Source organism: Stylophora pistillata, chromosome 4 (assembly GCF_964205215.1).
Source record: "Stylophora pistillata chromosome 4, jaStyPist1.2, whole genome shotgun sequence".
In the NCBI taxonomy this organism is placed as follows: Eukaryota; Metazoa; Cnidaria; class Anthozoa; order Scleractinia; family Pocilloporidae; genus Stylophora; species Stylophora pistillata.
In genome coordinates this window covers 33573574-33589274 of record NC_142522.1, presented here as the reverse complement: position 1 = coordinate 33589274, position 15701 = coordinate 33573574, and the positions used below count along the sequence as shown (strand labels likewise).

Below are 15701 nucleotides of genomic sequence, written 5' to 3'. Positions count from 1 at the left end.
ACATTTATTAGACACTTATTATTTTTGCCACAAAATCTAGTCGCAGGGACTAAAATTTGGTCCCTGTGACAAGTCCCAGGAATTTAAACTGGTTTGAATTTTTGGAACATGTCCCTGCAACTTGTTCCTCAGAACACTTTGTGTGAACTGTTTGTGGGACAAGTCCCTGCGACCAAATTAAAATAAACCAATCACAGATCAGTACCACAATGTATAGAAGTGACTGCTTGACTTCCGAGATAATTTTGTTGCTGTTTCCTCCCTGGGATTAAACCAGTTTTGAAAGAATTTAAATGAGTACTGGAAATCTTGATCGAATTTTCGCCTCTTTTTGTTTCCGTATTGGCTACATCTGATTAGTAACGAAGCATTATTACACGACACGGGCAGTCAGAGGGCCAATAACTAAAATCAACCAATCAAAATGCTCTATTGCCAGTCAATATTCTCTCAGTATTGGACCGGGCACTGTCCCAAATGGTCCCGAATGATACTGCACTTGTTTCCCTTTGAACTTCAGTCATATAATAAATCTCTTATTAACCAAGCTTGCTTGGGAGCGCACTGGAAGAATATCGGCCCTTGGTCTTTTTTGTACGGACCTCGCTATGCTCGGTCCGTACTGTCAAGACGTCGGGCCGATATTCTCCCAGTACAACCCTCGCGCTTGGTTAATAAGATATATTTATTTTCCACATATATCTGAACTGAATCAGAAACTATTCAACAACTTTGCTGAACAATCTGTGGTTTGTACTGAGTTGATTTATTTCAATGCTACATTGCTACTTTAATAATTTTGGTTTCTTAAGAAAGCTGCAGAGTGAAAGAATGATACTGTTTGTCCCCAGTTTTTGCTACTTTCCTGTGCAATTGGTCCCCATGTGTAAACACTACTAGGGACTAGTCTCTGTGACCAGTCCCTTTGTGTAAACTCTTCAGGGGACTAGTTACAGGGACCAGTTCCCTTGTGTGTGCCGACCTTAAGGAAAAGGTGAAATCTGAGTTAGCAAAAGAGAAAAAAAATATGTATGCAAAAGAAAATTTACAGTTTGCATGGTCTGCGGTCTGCAGTCTACGATTTAACATGGCTGAACCATGCAAGGTTGAAATAATTCCCTACCCCCCTCCTCCCAGGCAAGAATGATGCTCAATGGTTGAAGGTTGCATGGGGGAGAGATTTTGAAGCTTCAAATTTAACAGTACATTAGGGAGACAACCAGCTATGTGCTTTACTGCCGGCTGATCCAGTATTACAGTTTAGGTAGAATCTTATCTTTATGATGTTACATATGGGTATTATTTTAAATACTGCCTAAGTATCCAAACCATCACTCAATTTTCGTTTTGTTTTGTTTTTTGTTTTATCATAATGCACAATTACTTACAAGCTATAATAATTGCTTTATACAAATTTCTTTTGTTCTTAGATATTGCCGAGATTGTGTTCATCACTTTCTTTTTCCTCGAGATGATGCTGAAGCTTTATGGCCTTGGTCCTCAGCTTTACTTCAAATCCCAGTTCAACACATTTGATTGTGTGGTAAGGAAAAGCATTCTTAATTGAATGTCAGTGTATCAAGAAACCATGTTATTTGCAAGTATAATCACTGGGCTGAATCTTATATTCATTTTAATGATAGCTCAGTTCCTCAAATACCCGCACTCTAAAAAGCATCATCCCCAGAATGAGTGCTCACCTGGATACACGCATGCTTACCCCCCCTGGGCCTTAATGTCAAACAAGTGTCCACCCCTCAATTAATTGCCCCTTCCTCTTCCCTCACTTTTTTAAATAATAGGGATACAAGGAAAATCTGTTTCTATTGCAACTTTTTTTTTATAACTACTTAACCTTTGACTACTGCAGAATCAGCACGGGAGAATAATAAGCACCTGGTCAATTAAGTCTCCTCCTTTCAAAAGCTGAAATTTTAAATAGTAGTGGCCATAGAGATAAACAGCCATATTGTCATTTCTTTCAGGTTGTTTGTTGTGGTATTATTGAACTAATTATTTCAAAAGCAGAAGGAACAAGCTTGGGTATCTCTGTACTTCGACTCTTGAGGCTTTTAAGACTTTTTAAATTTACCAGGTAAAAATTTAGGCTTGTCCTTTTTGCTGGTCACATGATGCTGTATTTCATGTCCAAGATAGATAACAAAATGTGTATGTAGGCATACCTTCTCTCTCACAGCCAACATGGTTTCATGAGTTTAAACTTAAATTAATTTTATAAATCTGGATTATCCTTTACTTTGTTTCCTTTGGCAAACAAGCTAAAAATTGAAATAATTTTGGTTTTATCAACTGAGTTGATAGTGTAGATTGGCCATCGTAAAGAGTTTCAAAGCTGACATTTAGGGTATTAGCTCTTCATCATTTGCTCTAATGAAGGGCTTATGTTCAAAATGTCAGCTTTAAAACTCTTTGCTGAGGCTAATTTACATTATCAACTCAGTTGATGAAACCAAAATTACCTTATTACTCCTATGGATGCACGGTGCAGAAGGCAACAAACATATCAAACTATCAGAGATTTCTTTAATCTTTATTGTACGTGATTAGAAGATTCTGAAGAGTGGATCTCTGTGGCTTGGAAGAACTAATACTATGAAGCTTAATTCATTGTTTGCAATACTGACACTGATCGCAACTGAAATAAAAATCTAAATAATCTAGTCTTAAAATGAACTATTCATGAACTGTCAAATAAAGGAAAATTAATTATTCATGAGCTGTCATATATAGGAAACCACGATCGCTTAACTATTTAAAACCGCAGAGAAGCATAGAAAAGTAATCATGCAAATTTCGATAAGCACGCATTGTTCAAAGTTCAATAATCACGCATTGTTGAAAGTCATGCAAGGAAACTAGAACTGTTCATAACAATGCAGCACCACAGTTTCTTTAGAACCTACTCCCTTTATTCATCAAGCCAAAAAATGATTGTTTTGCTTCCTAGGTATTGGTCCTCTCTGCGTAACTTGGTGACTTCCCTGTTGAGCAGTGTTCGCTCCATCCTTAGCTTGCTGTTTCTTCTCTTCCTGTTCATTGTAATTTTTGCATTACTGGGAATGCAGATCTTTGGTGCAAGGTAAGTTCCAAGGCCTTGGGATAAAAAGGTAGTTGGCATGTTTTGATTTGTCTTTTGTTGTAACCTTTGAAGGTTCTTTATTGCACTTCTCATTGACATGCAAAGTCCAAAACTCTAAATGGTCTTGAGCATCATTACCATTTGCACCATCAGTCATCTTAAAGTAAAAGCATAAACTGAAGATATAACTAACAAATCTTAGTAGCTGGCAGAACAGGCATAATTTCATGCATTTTCAGGAATTTGAGGTTGGCAAAAGCAAGGCAAACACAAGGGCTCCTGTCCCTTGGATTGTCTCATGCCTTGCATTTGTCTCTCCTTGCATGAAAATGCTTAACAAAAAAGTACCTGTTCTAGATTTCAAAGGATTCAAGAGAAAACTATGTATAAAATATTTATGTGATGGATTTCAGTCCATTGCAACTGCATTTGCTTTATTAATTTTAGTTCATTGGTGGTTGTTAAAGGGCTTTTTTAAAAAAAAAAAAAAAAAAAGAATAAAACAGCATAAAAATCCTGGTAACTATAAATTAGGGCTTTAACATGAATTTCAACTTAATCAAAAATGGTGATCAATCGTCATTATTGTTATCATCTAACAGTTTCAGAGATCTTCCTGGAAGAGATGGTAATCCTAGAACAAATTTTGACAATTTCTGGAATGCTGCACTAGCCGTTTTTCAGGTAAGATGTTAGACCAAACGCATTTTTTTTTTAACAGTTTTTTAATTTTTTGGAAATTCTAGACAGAAATTGGCTTACATTTCAGTTTCAAGTCCCTTTGTGAGTTTTAACATACTTTAAATACAGATTTAAGGACATTGATTGGACTTGAAACATTTATGTTATTGCAACTGATTCATCTCTGTAAGTGGAAAGTGACCTTCACTGTACGGAAATTTCTTTTGATTGTAACGAGTTACAGTTCTGATCTGGAAGAGGAATTGATAGTGTTTGAAAAAGGCCTGTTGTTGTCATTAGGTCAGCTAATGGAGTTGATCTTTATAGCTCAACATCAAAAGTGTCAGCCATTTAATATTTTTCTTTCTTATTATAACCTGACTGTTTGATATTGTATTGTTCATCAGAAGCTTATAACCCTGAATAGGTCATAAGTCTCTTTTTGGATCTAATTTCTCCACATGATATCACCCCCCAATTCACTGAGGTATCATAATTATGGAAGTCATGAAATAAAGGAAATGATCACCAACTGATGCAGCTCTTGATTGTTGAATCAATTCTCCTTTTCAGCACCCTGGGATATGTAATAAAGGACAGTATGGAGAATATGCGCGTAAAGGTGTAGATGGTTAACATAGGGTCTGTTTTCTGTTCATATTTAGATTTTAACAGGGGAAGACTGGAATGCCGTGATGTATGATGGCGTCTTGTCACAAGGATACCCTCAGAAACCCTTTGCCCTAGCTTGGGCGTTATATTTTGTTTTACTAGTAGTACTAGGAAATTGTATCCAATGATACCATTTTATTTCAATTAATTATCATATTATGAGTAATAACACGAGTAACTTGACAACAGAGCAATTTTTAACTGAGTGTTAAAAGTAAACCGGAATTTCATTGGTTTTGCTTAACAAAGCTCCATGATTGATCCAGAAAACATACCTCACTCTTTTAACCAATCAAATGCCAAAGTAAAACCAGTTGCTACTTGGTCACGCGCGTTTTCCTGCCTCTAAAGGAGTGAGCCTGTTCTCACTTTGAGTTCCTATCAGCTCTTTATGGTATGCTCTGACTGGCCTGGCCGCTGTAATAACTACGACGACACTCAGTCCCAAATCGCTCTACTACTATGGATCCTTAAACCCCCTCCTCCCGTAAGAAAATTGCCGTTTCAATCGAGAGTCCAGTCATTTCTGACGCCGCTCCTCCCCCCCCCCCCTCCTTTCACCGTTATTAAGACCAACTTCTCATCTCTCTGAGGATGTAGGGACTGATTACCGTCGTCTGAACCAAATGGGTTGACGGAATATATCAGTACATTGCTTCAACATTCTTACTACAGAGTAACAAAGCTTCTAAAGCAGCCTTTGTGCCTCTTTCCACCAAGGTACTCTTTTGAATCGGAGCGGGTAAAGTGTCGGGAGAACTTGGCAAAATGCTGGAGGAAGTAACCTGCGATGAACTACGAGTAGCATTGAAGCCAGGGGGGGAGGATGAAAGAGGGGTAAGGGAGGTAGGGAAGGGAGAATGGTTCTATACTCGTGCAGTCGATTCACTGTGCGACTTTGGTTGGAAACTTTAGCGGAGATTTTGCGTTATATAACGTTTTGTGTACTTACTGTTCAGCGAGAATTGTGTATGCACCTTAACAAATGACCAGATACTCTTCTTAATGTATTCTTGGCTATTGCTGTGGACAACTTGGCAAATGCTCAGCAACTGAGTCAGGACGAGGAAGCGGAAGAAAACGCAAGAGAAGAAAGAAAAAAAGAAATTGTAGACCAGTATCGTGATTATGGCTCTCCAGGGCCCAGCCCAGGGTGAGACGCAAAATAAGTTTTATTTTTGTTAAAAAATGTGGAGTCTTATCACTATGTCTCCGTCTTTGAGCATTAAGCCTAATTTTTTTTTCTAACTCGTCTTTTGTAGTCCGTTTCAATCCTCGCTATCCGTAACCACTCTCGTTTGTAACTCCCAAGATCTGATTGTTAATTCTCCCCTCTTGCTGCTACGCATTTCCTTGTAAATTAGTGACGAGAACTCGGTGTTAGATCAAGATAACAACTTCCACCTGATAAGTTTGAGTGTTCTCATTACCTGTTTGCTGGATGATGTATGGATAGTATAGGGAGAAGTTGCATGTTAATCACTTCTGTGAGTTAAAGGGTTTTCTCACAGTTCCTCAACAAAGGAAGGAATTTTGAAGCAGAAGAGGAAATATGACTTAGAAGTTTTACGATTGATGTGTAAGTTTACAGCATATAACAGATAGGTTTGGTTGACGAAATTCTAATTTATTTCTACCTGTTCCCCCAGGCGCAATGGAGACGCGAGAAGGGTGAGACTTCTTTGCAATTTTCGTTGTTGTTGTTGTTGTTTTATTTAATATCTTGGAGTTACCTTCTTTTTTTTTTGCTTCATCTTTACTTTAGAAGCAACTAAGCCAAGCACGCGTATTCAATATTAACGTTAACGTTTTGATGCTCTGTGCGTAGGGTCTGGATGAAGCTGGTCCCACTGAAGATGAATTTGAATCAGAAGCTGATGACGGTGTGTTATCAACCGTTCCTTGTTTATTGTGCTGATTTTGCCAAACGTACCCTCTTCAAGTAGTTTTTTTTTTTTTGCCACTCAGCAGTGTTCAAAGGCACAGCACCCTACGGGAGAGGGAGGGGGGGAGGGCAAAGATGACAGAGAGGAATTTAGGGTCACCTCACGGCTATTAACCAATCAGAAGTGGCCACCAAAAGTAATTGTTGTGATTGATTCTTTTTTACGCGTTGGTGATTGGTCTATTTTAGTCATGTCAATGTGATTATGCTTTCTCATTGGCCAGCAAGTTTGGCAAGCGTGCAAGACAACTGTTCAGGTTTAGGGATCTCCATCACAGAAAAAGTAGAAAAAGCAGGGGGGGAGGACTTTGGTTGTGGCGATAAATTTAGCTGATCCCCTCTTAGAGGCTTTGCCGTTGATTTCTCACAATTCCCCCTCACCCTTTTATTGGTAGTCATTTTTCTGTAGTCCCCTCCTTTCTGCTTTGTTGGCGACAACTGATTCCTCCTCCATTTCCCCCTGTAAACCGTTTGATCCCCTCTAACATCCCCCGACCCTCTTAGGTGTTTGTCTATCCTGTAAACAGTTACATGTATTTATTATGGAGGTCTCCTTCAAATGAACAACAATTTTCTGTTTACTTGCAGGCCGACCATCATTTCTGAGCAATCTTAGAAACCCCAGCAGAATGGTTCCTCAGCAGAAGCCAGGAGATGCTGTACCGATCATAAATACGTGGTCCTTATTTCTTTTCCCACCTGGAAATCCGTAAGTGAAAACAGGACGAAATTCGAAATCTTCCATCTTCACTTTCATTTTGTGAGAAAGTAATTGCAATGAAGAGCGTTTGATATAATGTAGAAGTTTAGCGATCGGTTGCTCAAGTATTTATTTTTTTGCAAGGCATTTTAAAGCTGCATGGTGTGCTATTTAAGGTATGCCACAGGGACACCTTTGCCAGGTGGTCAAAGGGTTAAACACGGGTCGTCTGCCTATTTTCAGTTTGTATTTTGCTCTATTCGAAATATTTCACGTACATCTGTATGAAATTTAATAAGTTGTGAGTACACTCAAGTGAATAATGTAGAAACGAGAAATATGTTTGCATCATCGGGATTTTTTGGTCGAAGACCTTAGAAAAAAAGCAAAGTAATCTGAATACCCAATCAGAAGAGGGGAAATTATCACAAGAAACCAATCAGAACAAAGGCTTATACGGAACCAATCAGAACAAAGGTTATTGTCAAAAGGAACCAATCAGAACAAAGGTTATTGTCAAAAGGAACCAATCAGAACAGAGGCAATCGTCAAGAGGAACCGATCAGAACAAAGGTAATTGTCATAAGGAACCAATCCGAATGTAAATAAACAATGCCCTGTAGCGCTTGAAAACGCGGTTAGCTTGTGATTCCCTATTGGAAATAGCTACAGTGCCTCTGGCAATAAAATGAAAGGAGGTCATGTTATGTTGCTGGTCTTTTCTTTAGAGTACGGAAAGCATGTCACTGGCTGGTGAATTTAAGGCATTTTGACAACTTCATCCTGGTCATCATTCTTATAAGCAGCGTCTTATTGGCTCTTGAAGATCCAGTTAACGAAAATTCCAAAAGAAACGAGGTAAGAACCCGCGCAGTTTAAGTAGCCACTGTAAAGAGGTAAAGGTTACAGTGACAGTAATGACCACCGTGTGGTTCTAAGGTAAGTCTGCTGGGAGAGAGGTCTGGGTTCGAGATCCGACCAGGTCAATGTGTTGTGTTCTTGGACAAAACTCTTTACTCTCACTGGGCCACTTTGCACCCAGGCCCCTGTGCCACTTCGCACTCAGGCCGCTGTGCTACTTTGCACCCAGGCCGCTGTGCCACTTTGCACTCAGGCCCCTGTGCCATTCTGCACCCAGGCCCTTGTGCCACTTTTCACCTAGGCCCCTGTGCCACTTTGCACCCAGGCCCCGGTTGTTCAAAGGTTAGATAACGCTATCTTCTGGATAAATCTCTATTCGGTAGATAGCGCACAACGTTTTCCTAGCACTTATCCGCTGGATAGCGATTTATCCGTTGAATAGCATTATCCACCCTTTAAACAACATGGCCCAGGAGTATGAAGGGGTATCGGCGAATTGTCAGGGAAGCTTGACTGCAAGTCGCCTCATGTTAAAGAAACTTTGGCTTGGGTGGGTGACTTGGCTCGAGAACAAACTTTTACGATATGTGCAACTGTAGAGAGCTGACCGTTTGAAGTGGTTTGCTTTTTTAATCACCCCTTCTTTGTCCTGGTGTCACTCTTGTGCAGCCTCATGGCATCGTTTGTATTATGATATAACGATAAGTGGTGAGTGACTAGGTGTAATAACGATGATTTCTTTTGAATGTTTTAGGTGCTCACGTATTTTGACTATGTGTTCACGACAATATTTGCAATGGAGGTATTTGTCAAGGTAATCTATCTTAAATTTCCTGTATTTGTATTTTCCAGTCAACACAAGCACCATGCGGAAAGGTCAAAGTAACTTAAGGGAGCTTAATGAAACATAGTTTCAGAAATACTGTGATTTCATTTTTTTTCTTTAACCTTTACCACGTTAAGAATCACCCAACTGGCTCTTTGTAGCCGGAGTGTCAAAAATGATCCGCGATTGCGTAAGTTTTATTTTTCTGCGCTTGGTGATTGGTTCAAACTCTCGCTGCCCTTTTAACCGATCAGAGACAAAACTAAAACCAATCGTAACTTTGGTCGGTTTCCTGTGTTTTCATTGACTCTTCTGAAGTTGTTCCTTGTTCTGATTGCTTGCTGTAAAAGTCCATTTCACAGTTGCGTGCTTGGTTGCCAAGCCTTTGAACAGGAGTGAGGCTAAGGGTGACCTTGTAATGATAGAAACGTTGCTGCCTATGAAACGTAAATTACTTTGTTATCATGTTATCTAGAAAATGGTCTCTATTACAACAGGGTCACCTTCAGCCTCAATCCAAACCAAAGGCTTGGCAACTAAATGGCCTATTACTATAGCATTAGTCGTGGTTTTTACGACCATCAATAGAAGATCTAAATCCCGATTAAAAAAAAACCTTCCTTACCATAGCTGTGGACTGTTTTTCTCTTACAGCTGGTTGATTATGGAGCTATTCTTCACCCTGGCTCGTACTTCAGAGATGCCTGGAACTGTATTGATGCTCTGGTAGTATCATGTGCCATAGCATCGCTTGTGATGGGGTAAGAAGGATTGTTTTTAATGCCTTGCTTTACCCTTTACCCTTTACACCCTAGCATCATGCATATTCTCCAAATTGTTCCCCATACATTTCCTGAGGTAACAATCAGGAGCTTCTCTAGTTGATGATCATTTCCTACATTCTTGTGACCTTATTGTGTTTGATTCAGCGGTTTTTTGTTTGGAGAAATTCAATGCATATCCCTCTTAATGGTCTAAGGGTTAAGAGGATGGCTCCAATGAGCTTTGGGTGTGGACACTTTGCTTTCAAAGTACCCTTTTGCACTGCATCGTCAGGAAAACGTGACGAAATGCTGAGGTGGGTGGGGGGGATGGGGCCATTAAGTCCAAGCAAAATCATTCCAAGTCACGTTTGTTCGCAAACCGAGACTAGCTCCGTCAGTCTTTGCCACTTGTAGGATTGACCTTAACTTTTAACCAACAAAGAAAATTTACTTCAAAACAGCAATATTGTCTTACCGATGAAAGGTCAGTAGGCGAAAGGTTTCCGCTGTGGGGCAGGTATTTCTTTCACACGGAAATAGAATAATTACTCAATTTTTATCTTTTCACTGGCACTTCACGATTTTAAGACTACTCAGTAGTTCCTCTGGCCTTGAAAATCGTAGTTGTTTTCTGCGCTGAATTGAATAGTTCTGCGTGATTATTATTGGCACCTGAATTAATTATTTATGTTTTGTTTGTTTGTTTCGTGCAGCAATCAGGACCAATCCACGATTAACCCACAGTCTAAGAAGACTGTAAAAGTTTTGCGAGTTCTCAGGGTTCTTCGGCCACTCAAAGCGATCAACAAAGCCAAGAAATTGAAGGTGCAGTTGATTATGATTCTAGACTTTTATTTGGTTCATTCAAGGAAACAAGACTTGGGGCCTGTTTCTCGAAAGTCCCGGTAACATGGCTTCGGTCCTTTCGAGAAACAGGCCCTTGGACCGTTAAAAACGAGACGAAAACGAAAAATGTCGAGGCGAAAAGCTCTATTATTACACCAACACAAATTACGCACATCTTATCGGCTGTGCACAAGCTGATTGGATCAATGAAAGGATCTGAGCAACTACATACCAACCCCCCCGTCCCATGACCAGTATTAACCCTAACTTGTTATCAGTTGACTGTTGTTTGGTTTGGGGAGGGGCTGGAGCGCAGTTGCTTAGAGCCTGATATTGATCCAGCTTATTCATGTAACTCGAAACCACGTCAAAACAAACGGTGCACCCTAACAGGTTCCCTGATCACTTATGTGTTCATATAATAAAATGCCTTAACATGTAATTTTAAGGCCTTGTCAGTTAAGGTATGTTCAGTCTGAGCTTCAAAATTTTTACTGGTACAAGAAAAGTGCAAGTGTTTCTGAAGTGTTACAAAAGTGTATAATGATAACCTACAGGGGGATATACGGGAAGCGCGGTGGCCGACTGGTTAGTGCGCTCGACTTCAGATCGAGTGGTCTGGGTTCGAGCTCTAGCCGGGGACATAGTTTTGTGTTCTTAGGCAAGACACTTTACACTCACAGCGCTTCTCTTCACCCAGGTGTTTAAATAGGTACCAGCGAATTTAATACTGTGGGGGGGGGGGAGCATTACGCTTGACTGTATCACTTCTAGGGGGGAGTAGATATATTCCTATTCGCGTCATGCTCTGGAAACCGGAGTTAAGCGCCGGCCTGATGGGCCACTTTGCTTGTAAACAGACTTTAACAGGGGAATATCATCTAACAATATTTTTGTGCCATTACAGGCTGTGTTCCAGTGTATGGTTTACTCACTGAAGAATGTTCTCAACATTCTGATCATCACTTTATTGTTTCTGTTCATCTTCTCTGTTATTGGAGTTCAGCTTTTTCAGGTAACTTGCTTTATCGATAGATGATATCTTTATTCCAGGCGTGATTTCTCCAGCATTTGATAAGCCTGGTGCAGGCTTTCGGTCAGCGGAGAAGAACAAAAGTGTGGGTGAGCCAAAAAGTGCGGTTGTTAAGGAGACGGCCTCCTAATTTTTTTTTTTCTTTTACCTGACTTCCCGCCTTGTTTTGAAATTCCGCCTTTTCGTTTGTTTCTTCTGACCGAGAGCTTGACACACGGCAGGTTAGCATGAGGTATTATAATCCCTAGCACGCCCTAAAATGCCTGTACAACCCTTGTATCTGAATCCCCCTCCCATTAGTTTGAACCCCCCTCCCATTAGTTTGAACCCCCCTCCCATTAGTTTGAACCCCCCTCCCATTAGTTTGAACCCCCCTCCCATTAGTTTGAATCCCCCTCCCATTAGTTTGAACCTCCCTCCCATTAGTTTGAACCCCCCTCCCATTAGTTTGAACCTCCCTCCCATTAGTTTGAACCCCCCTCCCATTAGTTTGAACCCCCCTCCCATTAGTTTGAACCCCCCTCCCATTAGTTTGAACCTCCCTCCCATTAGTTTGAACCCCCCTCCCATTAGTTTGAACCCACTCTAGTTTTATAGCTATGTCATAAACCCACTAGGAAATGAGAAACAGCAACAGCAAGAAGTAAACAGCCGTTTGTGTAATTTGAATCCTTTTAGGGAAAATTTTTCGGGTGTGATGATCCCTCGAAGATGACAAAAGAGGAATGCCAGTAAGTACTCCTCATCTCTGCACCATTTTACACGAATTCTCGTGGTAGTTAGTATCTAAACGTTTCTCTATCACGGATTGGAATCGATGACATATACAAGCTCATAATAATGTTATTTTTATTGAACGGATTTTTTGAGTCAAGCATATTCAATTTCTTATTTAGGAAATAAGGTCGAGGGCCTACTCAATAATAATAATAATAATAATAATAATAATAATAATAATAATAATAATAATACCTTTATTTAGACACCATAATGTTTAAAGCTGAACAGCTTGTGGGGTCGCGTGTAAATCCAAATAAACTCTAAATGAAATAAATTCAAATGATGATGGTTTTTGAAGAGAGGGGAAAACCGGAGTACCCGGAGAAAAATCTCTCGGAGCAGAGTAGAGAACCAACAAACTCAATCCACTTATGACGCCGGGTCCGGGAATCGAACCCGAGACACATTAGTGGAAGGCGAGCGCTCTCACCACTACGCCAACCCTGCTCTCCCTCAAAGAAGTCTATGAAATAGTTCATACGCCACCGAATAACCCACAAACCTATAAGTTTGTGACAAATGTTTTCTCTTCTTTTCGCAGAGGAAAATACCTGCATTACCCTGACTTGACGGACATGTCCAAAGTTGAGGTTAGTAGCTCGGCAGACCTAAACATGCCCCCTGGAAAAATGCTTACTGCCAATTATGTTTTTCTCGCTTTACATTTATCTCATCGTCGACAATGAGCTCTGTCGTTTAGAAATGATTAAGACGTGAAACGAGATTGGTCACCTCCCTCTCTATGTCACGCAGCATATTTTTAGAAGCGTCGCGTGACATCAACCGTGACAGCCTCGAAAACCAGTATCTGATCTGGAATGCGAAACTACATTGTCGAAATGAGTCCTTCTGGTGGCAACGGAAATGGGCATAAATAGGCAGAAATCTTCAAATGATAGCATCAAAGTTCTAAGAATAAATCGAAAGGGAGCAAGGGGCGTTTGAAAACAGAGAAGATCTAACGCTTTTCATTCCACTAATCTATTCGTGTTTTTCTCGTCGCCATGTTCCCACCAGTGGCGTAGCTCCGCTTTCTGCATATAAATCCACATACAACCCACGATTCCTCCATTCTCTCTGACGAAGGGCTAACGCTCGAAACGTCAGCTTTTTTATTCATTACGGTGGCCAATTTACAATTTCAACTTAGTTGATACAACCAAATCACCTTGTTACCCCCACCGACGCAACACCACAGTTCTTTTAGAAACTTTCAGCCTTTATTCGAAGATCTAAACAGATTCGAGACGACGGTGTTGAAACGTAAAGAAAGATGTCTTTCGTCTTGTCATGGGTGTGCGACCAAAAACAACATAATCATCACTCGTCCGGGTTCCGCGCTCCTATGTGCTATCACTGAACCACAGAGACTCTTCGGGTGAGCTAGGCTATAACTAGTTTCGTATGTGACACGACCTTGCATGCTGCACAGATCAGCAATGTTTAAGGCGTCATGAAGCTATACATAGTGATATTGTTAATTTTTTTAAACAAGTCTACGTGATTAGTTTAATTTAACACAAACTCTTTCACGAATGTGTGTCATCATATGATCCTATTAGGTCAAAGATCGAACATGGTCAGGTCAAGACTACAATTTTGACAATGTAATCCAAGCAATGTTAGCGCTGTTTACGTCATCCACAGGAGAGGGCTGGCCAGCGTAAGTTACCCCCCCCCCCCTTCAACAGGAGAATAGCTTGTAACTTCTGTCAATATCATTACATGAGCCAGCAATAAGCTGATTGAATGAGAAAAAGAACTCAACAAGAGGTTGTTGTCTTGATGTGACAGGAAATTCTCATAACTAATTTGCAAAGTAATTAGGAACAATTTGAAGGGAGAATTACGTCTGAGGTCTTGAGGTTCAGGGATATAACAATGGATTCAGGGCCAGTTTGTAAAAGCAGACGGAAAAATGTAAACAGAAGAAAGTGAGCTTTTGATCGTTGAATAAATTTTGTGCCCATTTTCAACACTCGACACCTAAAAAACCGTTCCTTGTTTATTGGCTCCTACCTTTTCAAGCCAAATAAGAGCCCTCCCCCCCCCCCTACCCCGGCGAAATTCTGACTCACTAACCGCTGAACAGAATTTTACTTTGTCCTCTTGCAGACTCATGCAGGCCTCTATCGATACAACAGAAGTCGATCGTGGACCGATCGTGGATAACAAAGTCGAGATTTTGCTTTTCTATATTTTCTTTGTCGTGGTTTTTTCGTTTTTCTTCTTAAACATTTTCGTGGCTCTCATCATCCTCACTTTTCAAGAACAAGGAGAAAAAGACCAGGGAGAGTGTGAACTGGACAGGAATCAGGTGAGTTGTCGGTCTTAGGTGAACAAAAGTTCGTACTATTGTACAAAATCGATTGAGACGCATTCGGATTAACGGGGGAAAGGAAAAAATAGGGAAAAAAGTCAGTAATTGTTTGTTAGAAATCTTTTTAGTTTATTTTTGAAGAACTCTAGGGTTGTACTGTTTTAAATTTTGCAGCTAAGAGTATTAAGACCTTGAAAGGAAACGGAGGACTGTCCCATCTGTGTGACAATCTTGTCTGCGTGACAGCATTTAAAATAATATGAGAAAGAGATACCGCTTTGAATTTTTCCCTTAAAACAGAATAGCTCCAATGGATGAATTCAATGCGTAAGAACTTCAATTTAGAAGTGAAAATCCATCCTACCAGTTTACTGGAAAGTATTTCTTAAGAAAAATCTTCTTTTCTTTTCATCAGAGAGATTGTCTCCATTTTGCTATTGTGGCCAAACCCTCAGAGAGATTCATGCCGGAAGATCCTAACACGTGGCAGTACCGTATATGGACAATCGTGGACTCCAGACCGTTTGAATATTTTATCATGTTGCTCATTGCTCTCAATACGCTCATTCTAACTATGAAGGTGAGTATGGAACCCAGCATACAGCTGTTCATAGGCCGATTAGCCCTGACCCAGGGTTAAATTTTAATTCAGGTTTCTTTATTTTTCTGTTCAAAAGCCCTTTTGGGATACTTTTCCCAATTCTTTTTGGAGCATTCAATCATCAAATTGTAGACAAATGGAATTAAACTGAATTTTCTTTCACGGCTTTCAGACCAGAAATCAAATTTTACACCAACCCTGTGTTATCTTTACCCAGCTTTGAACAACCCGACCCAGGCTTTTGTCATCACTCAAAACCCACTTGACGCACCGGAGTCCCAGAGAAGGGGGAGAATGGGGAGAAAGGGGAGGAGGGGGGGAGTCCTCTTGCAACTCAATCGCTGTCCAGAAGTAATTATCGTAGCGCTCTGATAGACCCCATCTCCCATGAACCAACCGCCCAGACCTTCTCATAAGCTCCCTGTAAGTAAGCCCCTCCCTCCATCCCCAAATAGATAGATACTCAGATTTAGCTTATCCTTTTGGGCCAATAAGCGTTGCAGTAACTGTACTTGATTGCGACCAATCACAGAGTGAAGTGAAGTAAAGTAAAACCATACAATCTCGGATTG

The 15701-nt window shown here is 40.4% G+C and overlaps 1 protein-coding gene across 3 annotated transcripts in view; it reads left to right on the top strand.

Annotated features, from left to right (window-relative positions):
- LOC111332340 (voltage-dependent calcium channel type A subunit alpha-1) overlaps positions 1-15701 on the top strand; it is a 50475-nt gene that overhangs the window by 17845 nt on the left and 16929 nt on the right. For all 3 annotated transcript variants that reach the window (XM_088756534.1, XM_088756533.1, XM_088756535.1), the window contains exons 11-29: positions 1431-1543; positions 1986-2095; positions 2969-3100; positions 3703-3784; positions 4447-4570; positions 5447-5606; positions 6103-6124; positions 6282-6336; positions 6987-7107; positions 7827-7956; positions 8714-8773; positions 9440-9546; positions 10263-10374; positions 11303-11410; positions 12107-12159; positions 12750-12798; positions 13771-13871; positions 14324-14525; positions 14944-15108. In XM_088756534.1, the coding sequence (XP_088612660.1) occupies positions 1431-1543; positions 1986-2095; positions 2969-3100; positions 3703-3784; positions 4447-4570; positions 5447-5606; positions 6103-6124; positions 6282-6336; positions 6987-7107; positions 7827-7956; positions 8714-8773; positions 9440-9546; positions 10263-10374; positions 11303-11410; positions 12107-12159; positions 12750-12798; positions 13771-13871; positions 14324-14525; positions 14944-15108 (2006 nt within the window). The remainder of the gene's footprint in view (positions 1-1430; positions 1544-1985; positions 2096-2968; positions 3101-3702; positions 3785-4446; positions 4571-5446; positions 5607-6102; positions 6125-6281; positions 6337-6986; positions 7108-7826; positions 7957-8713; positions 8774-9439; positions 9547-10262; positions 10375-11302; positions 11411-12106; positions 12160-12749; positions 12799-13770; positions 13872-14323; positions 14526-14943; positions 15109-15701) is intronic.